Raw genomic sequence first — 18,405 nt, 5'->3', positions numbered from 1 at the left:
TGTCAGTCTCCAACAGTCGGCTTGCCAAAGGGATTTTCTGGGGTCATTCTGGCTACGTGCGATTTTTGCCTTGTGGAATTTAACCCCTGCTAAAGGTCTAGCTGTATTGAGGAAGGCCTTGCCAGTCTCTCAAAATGTCAAAATGGAACATACAGGAATATGGAGATGTTTACGATCATACGCTTTGAAAAGACAGTTTGAGAAGAATCAGGGAAAAGTCAATGCAGAAATGTATCCAAGCAATGCAGAAATGTATCCAAATGTTTCCACGAGAAACCACTTCAGTAACAGAATTAGATTATAGATCAAGATCATGGATGGTAGAACGTGGTCCCGTAGACTCTTAAAAGTTTCCTTAAAAACTGGAGGGGGCATAAACTTATGCCACCTACTTCTCTAATTGGTATGAAGATCAAATAAAAAACCGAAGACAGAAACTATTAGCTCTCCACTGAATTATTTCTTTCCATAATAATAGGTCTCTCCCCGCGCACGTGGCTGGACTAGATCTCTTGCACTTGCTTCTGGTCACGTGAGCAGTTCTTGGCGAATGATGCAGGCCACCTCAGGCCCCAGGTTTTAAAAAGAAGCAGGTATGGGGCACCTGGGTGGTTCAGTCGGTTAAGCGTCTGCCTTTGGCTCAAGTCATGATCCCAGGGTTCTGGGATAGAAGTCTGCTTTTCCCTCTCACACTCCCCTTGGTTGTGTTCCCTTTCTCAAGGTCTCTCTCTCTGTCAAAAAAAACAAAAAAGAAGAAGAAGCAGGTATGCTGCTTCCCCTATGCTCTCTTTCTCATTCCTGATGATGCGCTAAGGACCTAGTGGATGCCAAGCCAGAATGCTGGAAAGAGCCAGACGTCCTAATCCCTGTGTGGACGAGAGAAGAAACCAACCAGGAATGCATACCTTGAACTGTTATGTTAAAAAAAAAAAAAAAAAATTCTGTACGAAATATTGCACATTTTGGAGTGGGTTTTTTTTTTTTTTGTATTGCAGCTAAGCTTAGCCTAATTCCATATGTGAAAGTGCTCTAGAAACATTAAAGAGGCAGTATCAATGTAAGATATGTTTCTTGTTTCTGTGGGCTTACACAGGTCTGCAGGTGGGAGCGAGGCAACTCACAGCTGTGCCCTCATGAAGAGAAAGAAAGGGGCTGCTAAAACAGGATGCCCTTGCCAATTTCACTTTGTATTACTTTTTTTCAAGTGTTCACCCAGGAGAAGAAAATACAGAATTGAAAGCTCTCTATTTAACCTCTCTAGTAAAAGGTTTAGAAAGAAAAAAGGCTGAAACACTCATTTCCCAAAAGTAACTAAATCATCACCGAGGATGGTGTAAATTTGATTTAAACAGAAATGATTTTCAGTCATAATTTCTATCACTCTCAGGAAACCCTGAAAGTATACTTTTATTTCCTTGACAAAAATACATTTTTGTTTTTGTTTGGTGTAATTGTAAGACATGGTCACAATTCATTTTTAGATGATGGTCCCTAGGAATTTTGTAAAAGCAACTTCTTTTGCTCCCCCCCCCCCCCCCGCCCCATTTGCTTTAAATCAGAAAAAAGAGTGTTGATTTTTGGCGATTTTTTTTTTTTAATTGACCAAAACATGAAACAGGCATTTGAGACATCACTCACTGGGAGGTGAGCCATTTTCAAAGCAATTACAAAATGAATATTTGAAACTGCTTCTCTACTGTATGACAGAAGTAAAACTTTTACCAAAAATGACAGACCTTTAGCTTGTTTGATGTAACAAAAACAGCAAATGAAAGTGCTCCAGATATTTTTAAACAACAAGCAAAGTAGGCATTTCAACAACCGTTTATGAACTTTTAACCATTAGAAAATTTATAAGCCATTTAAAACCACTAAATTAAATATACTATTACCAAGCCAACATGAGGAAAAAAAAAAATACAGGGTTGCAGGCTAATTCAAAATTCACCCTCCACTTCCTGTTTATTCATACACCAGGAAAAAAAAAAAGACTTTTGTCTCACATTCAGGTCTTTCAACCATTTTGAGACAGGAGTCCATCGAAATCCTAGAGGAGAACACAGGTAGCAACTTCTTCCTAGAAACATCGCCAAAGGCAAGGGAAGCAACGGCAAAAATGAACTATTGGGACTTCGTCAAGATAAGAAGCTTTTGCACAGCAAAAGAAACAGTCAACAAAACCAAAAGACAACCGACAGAATGGGAGAAGATATTTGCAAATGACATATCAGATAAAGGGCTAGTATCCAAAATCTATAAAGAACTTATCAGTCTCAACACCCAAAGAACAAATGATCCAATCAAGAAATGGGCAGAAGACATGAACAGACATTTTTCCAAAGAAGACATCCAAATGACCAACAGATACATGAAAAAGTGCTCAATTCGCTTGGCATCAGGGAAATCCAAATCAAAACCTCAATGAGATACCACCTCACACCAGTCAGAATGGCTAAAATTAACAAGTCAGGAAACGACAGATGTTGGCAGGGATGCAGAGCCCTCCTACACTGTTGGTGGGAATGCAAGCTGGTGCAGCCACTTTGGAAAACAGTATGGAGGTTTCTCAAAGAGTTTAAAATAGAGCTACCGTATGACCCAGGAACTGCACTACTGGGTATTTACCCCAAAGATACAAATGCAGTGATCTGAAGGGGTATGTGCACCCCAATGTTTATAGCAGAAATGTCCACAATAGCCAAACTATGGAAAGAGCCAAGATGTCCATCGACAGATGAATGGATAAAGAAGATGTGGTATATATATACAATGGAATATTATGCAGCCATCAAAAGGAATGAAATCTTGCCATTTACAACGACGTGGATAGAACTGGAGGGTATTATGCTGAGCTAAATAAGTCAATCAGAGAAAGACATGTATCATATGATCTCACTGATCTGAGGAATTCTTAATCTCAGGAAACAAACTTAGGGTTGCTGGTGTGGTGGGGGCTGGGAGGGATGGGGTGGCTGGGTGACAGACATTGGGGAGGGTATGTGCTATGGTGAACGCTGTGAATTGTGTAAGACTGTTGAATCACAGACCTGTACCTCTGAAACAAATAATACATTATATGTTAAAAAAAAAAAAAAAGTAGGAAGGGAAAGGCGAAGGGGGGAAATTGGAGGGGGAGATGAACCATGAGAGACTATGGACTCTGAGAAACAAACTGAGGGTTCTAGAGGGGAGGGGGGTGGGGGGGATGGGTTAGCCTGTTGATGGGTATTAAGGAGGGCACGTATTGAATGGAGCACTGGGTGTTAATACGTAAACAATGAATCATGGAACACTACATCAAAAACTAATGATGTAATGTATGGTGATTAACATAAAAAAAAGACTTTTCTGCCTTTTCAACCCAAAATGATTTCTCAATGTAGAACAACATTTATCCAGAAGAAAAAAAGTGTTTTCTCCTTCAGTAGGATCTATTGCTGGGAAAAGCCAGAATGCCATTTTAGCTGTCTTAATGTTTCTCCGCAGGGAAGTAGATTCTACATGTTGAGATTTTTATTTATTTTAAATCACTAAGAACCCACAGTGTTCTTGAGTATATCATTCCAGTTGCAAGTCCTTAAGAGTTTGCATAAAGACAGTATCAAAGACAAAATAAACCTTTGCACAGAAGGGTTAACTCTGAGGTGGAAGGCAGAAATTACTAAGAAAATGAGCTGCACTTTGGCCATGAAAGGCCTTTTCCTGTTTATAAATTTTATAAAAGTTTTCATTAATGCATCATCACCAACCCTATATAATTAGATGCAATTAATTATATAATTAGATAGGATGTATAAAATTATACTATGTGCATTACCATAGAATTATATACCTGCTTGATTTATGTCATTTATTACTATATTAAATACTCTATAATTAGATCTAATTTGTGATAAAAAAAATCACTCATCACTGAAGCCCTACTATGTGCAGAGTGCTGTGCTAGACACTGAGACTAGCCCCAGCCCTCTTGGAGTTTATAGTCTAAAAGAAGAAGCTGGTATCAAACCAATGTCTCCATAAATAATAAGTTGATTACAGTTGCAGTAAGCGCTACAAAGGAGAACAATAAAAAATGTAAAAGAGGGGAATCTAACTGGGGGGGGGGCGGTTCTGGAGAAGTCTTTTTTGAGGAAATGATATGTAATGAGTCCTCCGGAGCCTCTTTAAGCCTGGCTGATCCCCAGTTGCTTGCATAGGGCTATGCAAAACTAATGTCTACAGAATGGATAAAATTCCATTTTTCCACATAATTCTTCATAGGCTATTCCGAGTTCCCTTGCCTTCAACTTCTGCCTCGAACACTCCTCTCCCCTCCCCGCTCTGGAAAATGCTGATACATCTACAAAATCGTCTCTTGTATAAAGCCCTGAACGTGTCAGAGGGATGAGAGGCTCTGTCTCTGCGCTCACCAAGCCCCCCAGGCGTCACAGCACACGGTACACACACTAGTGGTCTCCTTACCCTTCGTTCATCCATTCAGGCCATAAATATTTACCATGGCCCTGTTATCCAACAGGCACCCATCTGTGGACTTTATAAATACCGGGATACAACTTTGGGAACCAAATACATAAAACCTTTCATTTCTACACCTAAAGCCTGTCTCGGAGGGTGTTTCACAGAGGTCTGATTAATGAGAGAATAAGTCAGTTCTCCCACTGTTGGCCGATGTTAACAAGGAGAATAGCTCTTTGGGTCTACGAGGGGACCTATTTTGTGGGGTTCAAAAACTAGAATAATGAACTTGATGGCAAGCTTCACAATTCACTTTTAGCCATTACAGGATGCAGACACTGTCCAGTTTTTGTTACTGCCTTCTGCATGGTATATCGTTCTTGGGGCTCAATACTGCAGCCAACCTCTGAACTGAGGCAAAGCCAGAAATGTTCTCGAGACAGAGCATAGCGTTTGTGTTTATCCACGCCAATTAAAACCAAAACAAACAAACAAAACAAACAGGAAAAAAAAGTCTTTTTAAATGGCCTTGGTCAAATAAAATCATTAAGCACATTTATAGTATTTAATAGAAGTTCTAAAATTAAGTGCAGACATCCATCTTCCTGATTGCAAAACTTTTTGTGACAGAGCATACTACTTGCTGTCTGCCAGAAAAAACAAAAAACAAAAAACAATAAAACAGCCCAGCAGCCGAACACTGTCACAGAGATGAGGGCCTCCCTTCTTCAGAGGCAAGGAAAACAAAGGCAGATGAGAAAATGGACAAAATTAGCCCTGAGGGACTGAGGGGGCTAGTGGAGTTTAAACTCTTAAAGGCTGCTTTAAATAGAAGGCTACCAACATGACCTTGAGCAAGCATTTCCTCTGTGTCCTTGTGGGGAAGGCGCACCATCATGGCGGCAGCCGGGGGCTCTCCATGGGGGCTGGACAGTGGCTCCCAAATGCTAGTTTATGGATGGGAAGTTTCCACCCGTCAACAGCAAAGAAGAGAGAACAAGGACAAAGCACCATTTGGGAGTGTGCCCGTGGGTGGGTCCTGTAACCATCCCTTCTTGGGAAAGACTGCCTTGTAAGCTCTTCTTTCTTCTACTTTTTGTTATAAAAATGCCATTTCTTTTATGAAATGATCAAGACAATAGGGTTGTTTTTCTTTTTAAATATACTCCCACCTGTTTTTAATTTGTTGCCCCTTGAAACCCCCACTCTAGAAAACAACACACCACTGCTTCCTACCTTCTGTTTCAATGCAGCTAAAGCAGTGGAATGTTTTCCCAAAGGCCTAAGACTTCAATCCTAGCCCTCGAAAAGACTAGCTGTGCGACCTTAGCCACATGCCTTTATGTCTCTGAAACTCAGCTTCCTCCTCTGTAAAATGGGCATCATCAAGCCTACCCCCTACAGTGCTCTTGTGAGAATTAAATGAAATAAGAGTATAAAATGCCCCAATGCCTGGTATAGAGAAGGTTTCCAACAAGGGCAGTTTTCTCCTTCCCCCTACCCACCTCTCAACTTATATATAGCCACACCACATTAGCCATCCCTAACAAGAAACGACTACAATACTGGGTACACTGTTTTACCACTGTATTTGGTGTAGGACTGGGTTCAAACTTGTGAATTTGACTTTTACAAATTTGTTGGGGCCCAGAGAAGCTAATGGATACAGCAAAGAAAGGAAGAAATAGCCCTAGATTCTAAGTATTCAGTTTCTGCCCTGAAATGCTTTCCCTTGTTACTCACACAGCTGGTTTCTTCCAGTCGTAAGATCTCCCCCGACTCCCAAACAAATCCGGTGCCCCTCCACTATTGTTTACAGACCATTCTGTTCCTTTTCTTCCAACTCTGAATTGTTTATCATCTGTACGTTATTTATATGAGACAGTAAGTTCCAGGAGGAACATCTCCCTTGTGTTCACTGTTGCATCTGGCATAGGCCCTGGAACTTAGTAGGTGTTCAATAATCATCTGCTATAAGATGATGGGATGGTGAATATAGGCTATCAGAAGAGACTTACACATGAAATCAGAAGTTAATAGAAGACGGTATATCGTCAAATGCCAGCTCTAATATATTCACCCTTTTGCAAGGTGACTTTGCCATTTATCCCCTTCAAAGGTGGAGTCTATTTCTCCACCCATCAGACTGAGACTTGACCATGTAACTTGTCTGACCAACGGTATGTGAGCAAATGTGATGCAACCAGAGGTTTGCCCATTGGTGCTTGTCCTCTCTTACTGATGGGAACCCATCCACCACCCTGTGAACAAGTCCAGGCTAGGCTAAAGGATGAGGAATGATAACATGGGAAGAGGATCCAGTCATCCTGTCAAGGACCCAGTCATGAGGCCACCTAAACCACCTGACCCAAGACAAGCCAGCCAAGACAAGAAAACCTGCACAGAATTGTGACAATACATGTCTATTGTTTTAAGCCAACAAGCATTTGGGTTATTTTGTAGGCAAGAAAATCTTACTAAGACAGCAGCTCATAAAACACATCCCACAAACCTCTCCAAAGTAAGATGCTAGGTGCTTCTAGAAGCAGCTCACTCATAAGGAAACTGCTAATTTCTATGGCTTTGGATGAAGTGGGAGCCAGGTGGGAATAAGGGGGTGAAGTAAAAACAGACAAAGAGAGTAGTCTTTTTTTTTTTTTTTTAATATTTTATTTATTTATTTGACAGAGAGAGAGAGCGCACACGCAGGCAGAGCGGCAAGCAGAGGGGGAAGGAGAAGCAGGCTCTCTGCTGAGCAGGGAGCCCAATGTGGGGCTCGATCCCAGGACCCCGGGATCATGACCTGAGCCTAAGGCAGCCACTTACCCGACTGAGCCACCCAGGTGCCCCAAGAGAGTAGTCTTGAAGCTCCCACGTTGGAGCTCTGGGCAAGTGGACATCAAGTTTTGTTAAACACCATTTCTGAAGCAAGTGGGGAAGGAGTACTGCATTCCCTAGCCTACAGTCCGCCAGAAACAACTGGCCTGGCACCCTGGGCATGAGTGCTTTGGATCATCAGCTTTTGAGTTTTAGAAATTGTAAAAAGAACATATCCCCATGTACTTTAGCAGAGCTCAGGAAACGAGGCCCAAGGGCCAAGTACAGCCCACTGCTTATTTTTACAAATAAAGTTTTACTGGGGTACCTGGGTGGCTCAGTTGGTTAAGCATCTGCCTTCGGCTCAGGTCATGATCCCAGGGTCCTGGGATTGAGTCCCACATCGGGGGCTGCTCAGCAGGGAGTCTGCTTCTCTCTCTCTCTCCCTTTGCCCCTCACCCCCACTCATTCTCTCTCTCTCAAATAAATAAAATCTTAAAAAAAAAAAATTAAGCTTTATTGAAACATGCCCATAGCCATTATTTGACATATTGTCTGTGGCTCCTTTCATACTACAGTGATAGAGTTGAGTAGTTGTGACAGAGACCAGATGGCCTTCAAAGCCTAAAATATTTATTACCTGGCTCCTTACAGAAACCATTTGCCAACCCCTGCACTGGAATAATCAGGGTAGGTTCAATGGATTGCTTGGGTCTTAAACTGAGACTTGAAGGAAAGAGGCAATGTTTATTTTTTGGTATAAAGAAGTGGAGAATTATTAAAAGAGCACTATAAAAAAGAATACTAAGAGTGTAACTCATGTTACATCACTGTGCAAAAGTCATTAAGTTAATGATAATGTAAACCATAACTGAATGTATATACCACTTACTATGTTCCAGGTACCGTCTATATTCTTCATAGTAACTCATTTTATACTCAACAGCAATATTAAGAAATACTATTATTATCTCCATTTTTCCAGATGAGAAGAGAGACACACGGAGAATTAAAGAAGTTTGCCCAAGGTCACAAAGTTATCAAGTAGCCTGACTAGAATTCAAATCCTGGTATCCTTACTCTAAACTCCATAATCAATATAAAATATGATCAAGGCCAAAACTGTGCATAAATTCTAGCTATGAGCAATGACACGGTTTCTTAAGGACACATGAAAATCAACTTTATCCCTCTATATTGTTGAACCTTTTGGCTAACCACAACACACGTTCACTTTATGTACTCTTTGTCCCCCGCAAGAAACTGCCATGGCTCAGCTGGAAATCCCCTAAACGGGACAACCCAGTGGTGCATCTAGTGGTTATGTTGCCATGGTAATGCTGTGTCAACACAGGAGCCACTGGTCATTCCAAGAGGTGGACCGTCACCCATTCATTAAATTCTGAGTCGGAGACAGCCACTGTTCCCTAAGAAAACAGAAGGTTCTCTTTCCCAAACAATAGTCAGTAAGGTCATCCTGTTCAGGACAGGCTGAAGCCACCGTGGACATTACTTCTTATAGATATGAACCGGGTTCTATTTGGGAGTCCTATTTTAGAGCAGAGGCTCCCAACCTAGAATAGTGATCTGTGATCTCTAGCCAAAAAATGGGCCAGCCCTTATAGGTCAATCAGGGACCCATGGTGTATCTGCCGGGAGCCCAAAATGATAACATGCCTCGGGCCCATGATAAACCACCAAAGTAGACAGAGGCAGAATTCCAGAAGAGAAGTTGTTTCTTGATTCATTACCTTATTATCACATGGGAGATATTCCTAACAGATAGCCTCTAACACAATTAACATTTAATGGACTAACAGAACTTAAATTGATATATCTCTTCCAGAGGACATTTTGGCAATTTGTATCAAAAGCCTTAAACATGTTCAAAGCCAATGACTTAGAAATTCCAATTCTACTAATTTATCCTAAAAAAATTATCACAGATATACCTCAAGGCTATCCATTAAAGCATTATTTGTAATAGAGAAAAACTGCGATGAACTTAATGAATAACAGTGAATTTGTTAAATAAATTATGATATAACCATAAATTACTACATTAATGTTATAACCACAAACACTATACAGTTGTTTAAATTTTGGTCATGAAAGACCATTAAATTTAAAAAGCAGATTAAAACCAGCATCTAACATAAAATTCTATTTTTATAAAAACCAAAAATAACAATGCATATATATATGTACTCATAGAAAAATAGATATAGCAGAGGTTTTCTCCCAGGGTAGAACTGTGGTGGTTTTAATTTTCTATTTTTTTATACAATAAACTTTGCACTGTTTTAGTAACTTTTAAAAATGGTAACAGTTATATTTAGTTTTTTTTTTTAATTGTGTTTCTCTCCTTTGGCTGTTACATTATACTTTGGCCTTATGGTTTTCAGTTCTGTGAATTCTACCACTATGTTTTCCCAGTAAGCCAAAATGCAGACCAGTCTTTCTCAACAACCTAGGAGAAAGGCAGTCCATGTTTTCAGAGATCCACCCACAATACAAAACCCCTCAAATCCGAAAACTGGCTGGCCAGGCTTATTGGGCTTATACTTTGTTAAAAAGCTACGCCATTAACATGACTCTGAACAGCTTCACCAAGTTTATCAAAGTTGCCTGTGTTGGTATGGGTTTTGTTGTTGTTGGGGGTTTTTCCTAAAAAGAGTCAGAGTCCAAAATTAAAGCAAGAGGTCAAGGGAATTAGCTAAGAGCTGATTAAAACAGTGTGTACTGTACAGATTGTGAAACAGCTGAATATCGTAGGGCCTGGAATCTGGCGGGGAAGAGAGATGCTGGGTAATTTCTTTTCCCAGGACAGAATGGGAGCAGGTAAGCTGAGTTAGAACACAACTGCATTCCGATTTCTGGACAGGACATGACTTAACATTTTTTGAAATAAAGGAATGTCTTTTCATTTCACTTTCAAATGACCATTAGGAAAAGGTTTATTTATATATTGCGCAACAAGTGGACAAAGTCAACCGGGATTTGGCTTCGGCTTTCCCAAATTTCAGGATAAAGTTAAGTAGGTTCAGCTAGCAATCGATAATAAAAGTAGTAATTGGACGCACAAATGTTTCGCTTTTCATCCAGCTGCCAACTGGCAGCTATGTGACCTTTCCTGACCACCTTATCTGAAGCTACTGGAGGAAAGGACACTCCTTTAAAACAACCAACACAATCCCAGAGGCAGAGAGATGTTCCCTAAACTAGCCTCACTCAGTAAAATAATCCATGTTTATTCCAGTGGCTTGAAAAGAGGAGAAAACTCATAATTTCTTTCAGGGGCCGAGCGACATTTCTGTGTTTGTTCAACCTCTATCTTTAAGCGCCCGCGACACGCCAGACATGAGTGAGGTGCTGCACTCAAGCTAGGACCCTATCCGCTCTGGGTCATGGACCGTAAGGCATTCAGTGTGGTAGACTCCATGCAAAAATGACCCCGTTTTTCCTTACCCTGTATTCCTGCCTCTTATAATGTGACTTTGCAGCTCTTTGCATTAGAAAGTTGAGTTTCTGTTCCCACCTCCCAAGTATCACTGGCCTTATGACTTCCTTTGGCCAACACAATGCATCAGCAGCGACAGCGTGCCACATGTGAACCTGGGCCTCAGGAGACCTCATGTGCCTCTGTGCTTTCTTCCAGAACCCTGCCTGTGCAAGTAAGCCAGTACCAGCCCAACAGGCATGAGAGACCACATGAGGAAGAGCCAAGAGTCCCCAGCAGCAGGAGCCTTCGGTAATCCCCAGAAGCACAACCACCTAGGGAACCTGTAGCTGGCCAGAGATACACAGCGGAGCATAGCTAAGAGCAGGTGAACCACCCAAAGGAGCCTGGCCTAAAGTGCTGCCCCACAGAACCATAAGCTAAATGCAAGGTGGTTGTTTTGGGCCACCCAGCTTTAGGATGGTTTGTTACACTGCAGCACCTAACCAATCCATATGCTGATAATAAATGCTAACTCTGATAAGCCAAATACAAAATGCCACGGAGCACCTGATGGGAGCACCTGTAATATTCCAGCATGCTTATAATTACAATGAATCATCCAATGGAGCTAGATACAGAACAGATCTGACCAGCTGTAGGAGGGACCCTAAAAAAGCTGTATATCTGGGAAAGGGCTAGCTCAAGACAGCCATAGTTCCTTTGAAAAACTGTGGATGAGTTGGATTTGTCTATGAAGTCATTCTTTGTTTTTCTTTTATCTCTCTCTAAAAAAAAAAAAAAAAAGCAGCTCTTTCATTCAATTAAGACTGTTGGACTCGATAGCAATTGTCTAGCTTGATTCAAAGCAGCCATATCCTCTCTGACACATGTTCAGCCCCCACTACTCCGTAGGCTGGAATTTTAAATCCAGCTCTCCTGAATTTATGACGCACGCACACAGTAGCAAGTCCCTACAGGCTGAAAATCAAACTGTAATTCAAAGGCCACAGGGCTGAGGAAACAGCCAGAAGATAAATCCCAATTTTAACCTTGGATTCTCAGCAAGTTGATTTAGGGGACTGTCAGTCATATTTAAAAATAAAATAAAACTACAAAGACAGCAGACGGCATGTTCTAAAGAGAAACAGGATGATGCTGTTCAGGACTCCTTCAAAAAACTCTTGTTACCTGAAAAGAACTGTTCTGTTATTTTAAGGGCCCTAGAAGCATTTGGCCCCCATCAGTCGTTTGCAGAAGTTTCTGAATTTTTAACTGATGAAATAGAAGGAAGCAATGCAACCGTCAAATACAACCGAGCCCACCACACTGGAGGTGGCATCACAAGATGGCAAAGCAGCCTGCTTCTAGAGCTGAGCAGGTCCCCCCCACCCCCCACGGAGCACGTGGAGAAGGGAGTGCATGCTGGGTGCAGAGGCGCGGGTACTCACCTTACAGCCCTCGCAGGCGCTGACCCCATAGTGGTACCCTGATGATTTGTCCTGGCAGACGAAGCAGGGTTTGTACACACGAGGGGGAGGAAGTGGAGACGGAGGGCTTGGGACCAGTTCCTCAGAGCTGGTGCTCTGTGTTTCAATCGCTGTGGTGGAGATGGAGTGGGGGGTGGGGAGGAGGGGAGAAAAAAAAGAGAAAATGGGTCATTTCATGTCTTTTTCACCAGCGAAATCATAGGCCTCTGCCCCAAGTTCAGCAAGAACACCAGCAAGGATAGGCCCACAAAAACGTGTCATTGTCGGCCCAGCAGTGGGGACACGGACACGGACATGGTGCCCTTCAGTTCACAGAGCAAGCACATCTGCCTCTCTCCTTCTCGGTGCATCACAGCACTGTGAGGGACATGATTTTCTCACCATGCTACCCTCCAGAGACACAGAAACTCGGGGGGGGAGGGTGGCGGGGGGAGTGCCGTGACTCGTCCAAGATCAACAGGCCGGTGGTAGAGCCAGGACACAAAGTCAGATCTTCACACTGCAACCCCCAAGCTCTTTCTGCTCTTCTGTTTCCCCTAGCTTCTGATTCGTGTAGAGTCTCTGAAATGACTTGTTTGACCCTGTTGCTCACTTAGCCAAAAGTAAATTTCCCAGGACAAATGGAGAAAATGCCCATAACAGCCATTGGACAAGCATCTGGGGAGGGCCATGCAGCCATGACGGATCTTCATTAATAACAGCATCGGTAAGACCTTGGCCACTCCAAGACTGCTCCTTGGACCAGCAGCCTCAGCGTCACCTCAGAGCTTATCAGAAAACAGAGCATCAGGCCCCAGCTCAAGCCTAGGGAATCAGAATCTGAGTTTTAACAAAACCCTCGGATGGCCAAATGTACAGTTAATGTTTGAGAAGCAATGGGTTGTACTGATGATAGCAGAGTCACGCTGCTCTTTATCCTAGATTTAAAAATACAGGATTTCCTATTTCATTTTTTAACCACCCAAATTCCATGGGAAATAGGAATTCATAGAATTTATTCTCCCATCCCTTCTCTCCAGATTTATGTTCCAAGTCAAAGCAAGACCTGGCCCTTTTCCTATCACAGGCAAAAATGCACATCAAGTATGATGGAAATGGGGAAGGGAGTGAGTGACCCAAAGTCATCAAATAATGTTCCAGAATCTTCCAACCTCCATATTTCTTTACAATATACAGTATATTCGCCAGAGTGTAAGATTTCCAGTTGTTCCGCTACTCACAGTCTTCCAGACTAGATATTCTACTGACTTTATTGTCCTACAGCCAAACCTTCAGGAAGTCAGGGCAACTCTACTCCTTACACATATTGTGAATCCATCCTCATCTCGTAATCCTGCTACCATGCCAGGCCAGTGGGCCACCATCACCTCTCACCTGAGCTACTGCCACAGCCTCATCAGTGGTCTCCCCATGCCTGTGCTCCTACCCTAGGGTCCCTTCTTCAAATACATAGGCAGACAGCCATTCAAAAAGGCAAAAGCAATCCCTATCCCTTACTTGTCTAAGGCCCTCCAATAGTAGCCAATTAGATCAAAGTCAATCTCATTACTGTGTTCAACAAGGCTTTTTATGATATGGCCCCTTAGCAACATCAACATCACTGAGTTCATCATTCTCATTTATCAACTTCTAAACACTTGGCTTCTATTTCATCTCTTGAATAGGCCAAGCTCTTGTACCAATGTAAGGCTACTGCACTAACCATTTCCCCTACCTGGAAATTCTCAGACCTTCACATGTCTGGTTCCTTTTCATCTCTTAGATCTTAAAACAAATGTCACCTCCTCAGAGATGGCTTTTCTAAGTAAAATGCCCCTTCCCACTCCTGATCACTACACCCCGTTATTTTATTTTCTGTAAAACCCTAGCTAGTATCAAAATTTAGAATGTACAATTTTATATTCTACCTCTGTTACCTTCCAACTATGGGTTTCATGAGGCCAAGGAACTTATCTGCATCATTTACAACTATGTTCCAGGCCAAGAAGAGGTCCTGGCACATAGTAGGCAGGTTATCAATAAATATTTGTGAATTAATACATGAACTTTTCCCTGTTCCTTTTGCTTCTTCATTCCAAGTACTAAGTGCCCCTCTAAGGTGTTAAGGTAACACAATTACAAATCAAATAGCTTTCATATACTCATTTGCTTCCTTAAAAAATTAATTATCCTTTTGGAGTAGAATCAACTATAATTATAGTATTCTCATAATTCAGAAGTATCTTGGAATGAATTCATTAGAGTAATGCAGGTCTAGTAGTTAAATCTATTACAGTCTTTACTGGTCAGAAGCAAGATGTCTGGGATGAAGACAGCCCTTATCTGGGCAGCTTGGCATAAAGATTGGCATCTAAGATGTTACTAAAGCTTATCAGATCAGCTATCAAGCTGTAAACGCAAAAGCAGTCCCCACACTAAGCTAATCCGCTTCACTGAAAGCAAATGAGTAATAATGACATCAACAAGAAAACAGTACTTGTTAAAAAGTACAGAATAACGTGTCGCTCTTTGTTAAAATCTAAGAAAAACAAACATGCAGAGAATCACCCCCAAACCTTCTACTTAGAGAAAAACGCATGGTTATCACCTTAGCATATATCCTTCTAGAACACTTTTCTATGCATATAAATGATTTTGGTTTGTTTGTTTACTAAAGTGGGCTTATACTGCAGATTTTGTTTGGGACTCTGTCTAACTTATTATGTCATGAGTTTATGTCCTTGCCCATAAATATTTTTCCTGCAAAAGACTCCATTATGTGAACCTCTTTGTAGCTAATCTCAGCAAATGCCTATTTAAGATAAATTCTCAGAAGTGGAATTATTAGCTCAAAAGGTATGGTTATTTAAAAATGTTTTGTTAGTTTTTAATTCATGTTGATAAATTGACTTCCAGGAAGGCTAGGTCACTCCCAATATACCAACATAAGGGAGTCCTTCCCTAAATGCCTCCCCAAAGTCTTGGATGGGTTTTATTTGTATGGCTCTACTTCCACCCAAGTGTTTCAACAACTCTGACAGAGTTGTGTCATCACCACCACGATCAGTCCTGCACTGTGTTCTCCACAGAAGCAATGTCGGGGGGGGGGGGGGGTGTTTTAATGTTCTACTTGCTCATGTAGAACAGCTAATCTGGCTTGTCTAGGAAAGTTGTAAATAGAATTCTGTTAGGGCTGGATTCAGCTGTCAGAGTTATGCCCTGAATTTCAAAAGTGGGTGGTAATTTCCATAAATATGTCACTTCAAATACATGTCCTAAAGGGAATCCAGCATTTCACCCTCCCAAAGAGAGGAAACAGAACTTGGGCGGTTTAATACCCAAGAAACTCGGGGCAAAGTACAGGTGTGAAAAGGCGGGAGACTTCACAAACCCCAAAACATTTTACAAAGTTTGGTAAAAGCCTTTTTCTATGGATAAGAGTCACTTATAACAAATGGATGAACCCAGAACACTTTTCCTGAACAGTTGTCGTGAATGGAAATGTTCTGTTGTAAACAATCAATAGTGATGGCTCTAGACTTTTATTGAAGCTGTCGTGATTTCACCAGTAATGCTATGAACCTTCCCACATTTGTGCAGTGGATGTTCGTGTGTTCAATCATGCATTTTGCTGAGTGACTAGACTACACCAGCCAGGCATTGTGTTATCTGCTATGGATGGTGCATTGTATAACGCCTTAGCCTTGATGGTTTTGCCTGATGGAAAGTAAATCAACAATGAGAATGTAATACAGTGGTTCTCTAACCTGGTTGTACATTAGACCTACGTAGGGAGATTTTAAACATTCTAATGCCCAGGTTGTATCCCAAAATTATTACGCCAGAATGTCTGGGAGTGGGAGCCATGGGTGTTTAAAAAAAAAAAAAAAAAAAGTCCCAGGTGAGTCCAAATTGTAGCAGTCTGAGGACCACGGATATAATACAATGACAGAGCTAAAAACCTTTTTGAGCCCAGAGAAATCAAAGGAGACTTCCCAGAGGAGGTGACCAGGCTGTGTTCTGAAGGATGAATGAATGCTTTCTATTGAGGTTTGTAATTTGAATCCTACAAACGCCATAAATGAATCCCATACAAACATAAATAGAAAAAGACTTATATATGACAAGAAATAATCATCCTCAGAAAAACTGTCCCACTGGAGGTAAAGAATTCAATATTAGTGTTAATATATACTCAAATATCCCCCTCCAAACTGATAACTTATTTCCTTTGTGTGGTCTATACCACAGAGAACAATACGAAGCCAAACAGAAAAGCAAATCTCCGTGGTATGGTTGAATGCCAAAACTAGCCTTAAGCAAACACATCAAGGCAAGTTCTAGAATTACAACCAGGATATGGCATCAATATAAAAGCAGATCTGTACTTTAACGAAACCTCTGGACTTTTCAGTAAAAATATACTTTGGCAAAGTTTATTAGTGCTCCTCTTCTCCTTCTGTCCTCCCCCTACCAACACCACCAATAAAGACAGTGGGCAACAAGGGAGGGGGGCAGCCTCTGGCTCCCCTCCCACTAGCCATTGTTGGTATTTAAGAGAGCTACACAGTGCTTGGCCATTGATCTGTTCACTGTCATCCTGCTTAAATCAATAATCTATTAGTCCCTTTAAATTAGAGTTAGATTCATCAAATGCCCTTGAGAGGTCTCAAACATTTTGTTCCTTATTCCAGGCAAGCACAATCAGTCTATGGAATGATAAAATTTTTGCTCGAAAACTCTGCAGGCTCAGCAGACAATGTGTCCTGTATTAGCTCATTCAGCGATCTCAGGCAGGCCAAAAAAGCAGTTTTTAGACTTCCCAGGGGGAAAAGAGGCTTGTGTCATTCAATAAAACAACTGCACTCCAGCCATCCTGATGTGATTTCAGTTTGGGGAAGCAGTCTTTGAGGAATAATTTGGATCTGCTTTTGGCCTCTTGCTTTTATTTATTTCCTTGCTTACTTATTGACTTATTCAGTTCTGTCTGGTGACTGCATCCCCAGTAAGCAGCAGCCTCCAATGTGACATCCAAACTGCTAACCAGATGGGCTGCCTTGCTTTGTCAGGGAATGGCCAAGACAGAGGAACTTCTGCTACTCAGGGCTCGATGGATGCTTGGCTCCATGGGTCCCTGCCCAGAGCAGAGTCAGCACCAGGCATGCTGAGGGGGCTTCTTTGGGCCGCGCACACATGCGAAAGGAGGCAGTGAGCCCAACCAAACCTGCGCTGACAGAAGCTTCTAGCCTATATCTGAAACCTTTCCATCCCAGCAACATGGAGGTGGCTGTCACTAGGGAAACAAAGCTAGAATCACCTTCCTTCTAGAAAAATTCCTTACAGGTCTGGTTTGCTTTTCAATGAATGTTCCTCAAAGTGTGGTCCAGATCAGCCACCAGCAACAGAATTCCTGGACCGGGGGCGGGTAGCGATTTTCAGACTTTCTATACTTTCTATGGTAAAGGACCGTTTCTAACTCCCCTGCCCCGGTCCTTCACGGGGTGATAAAATTCAATAAAAACAAATCCCTGGGGTGGAGGTGGGGGGGAACCTACAACAAAATTAATTTTTAGAAAAAAAGGAATGAAACTGAACAAGAGATCTAAAACGCAAGCGACCGCTTAAAGGAGAAAGCAAGCTGTATTCGACATAAAATGACTCTTAATTGCCGTAAAAGTTTCTAACCGCGCGCGGTATCTGCCCTCCTCTCCTCTCCTCTCCTCTCCTCACGTACTGGAAACAGGCAGTTGAGGAACTGGCAGCGGTCCGCAGATGGTACTTTGAGAAGCCCCACTGGGACGGGCTTCGGATCCAGAGGTCTGCAGACCAAACAAAAACAGACGAAAGAGAATCTCCACCGACCGAGCTGGAGCTGGTGTGAGAGCAGAAGACCAGCGCTCCCAAGTGACACAGCTTTCTTGATCGCTGCCACAACTCCGGGGGTTAATTCATCCCCCAAATAAAAGAAAACAAACAAAAAAGAAAGAAAACAAACAAAAAGGAAAGAAAACAAACAAAAAGGAAAGCAAGCAAGCAAGCATTAACGCTGTTGCCTCTTTAAGAGGACTTGGCACTCGCGAACTTAACTTACCTGAGAAAACACAGTATAAATGTCCTTGTTGTTACAACACACCTGAGTGTCATTTAAACACACGGAAAGTCTCCAACAATAGCTCCCTTCACGATTCCTAACATGCTTGGCATTTTTCTAAAGGTTAGATT

At 41.9% G+C, this 18,405-nt stretch overlaps 1 protein-coding gene across 4 annotated transcripts in view; it reads right to left on the bottom strand.

Moving 5' to 3' along the window:
* RARB (retinoic acid receptor beta) overlaps positions 1-18,405 on the bottom strand; it is a 732,098-nt gene that overhangs the window by 126,378 nt on the left and 587,315 nt on the right. For all 4 annotated transcript variants that reach the window (XM_032408806.1, XM_032408805.1, XM_032408807.1 and 1 more), the window contains one exon: positions 12,166-12,314. In XM_032408806.1, coding sequence (XP_032264697.1) covers positions 12,166-12,314 — 149 coding nt within the window. The remainder of the gene's footprint in view (positions 1-12,165; positions 12,315-18,405) is intronic.

This window comes from Phoca vitulina, unplaced genomic scaffold (assembly GCF_004348235.1).
Source record: "Phoca vitulina isolate PV1807 unplaced genomic scaffold, GSC_HSeal_1.0 scaffold10, whole genome shotgun sequence".
Lineage (NCBI taxonomy): Eukaryota > Metazoa > Chordata > Mammalia > Carnivora > Phocidae > Phoca > Phoca vitulina.
This window is presented reverse-complemented; position numbering and strand designations above follow the sequence as displayed.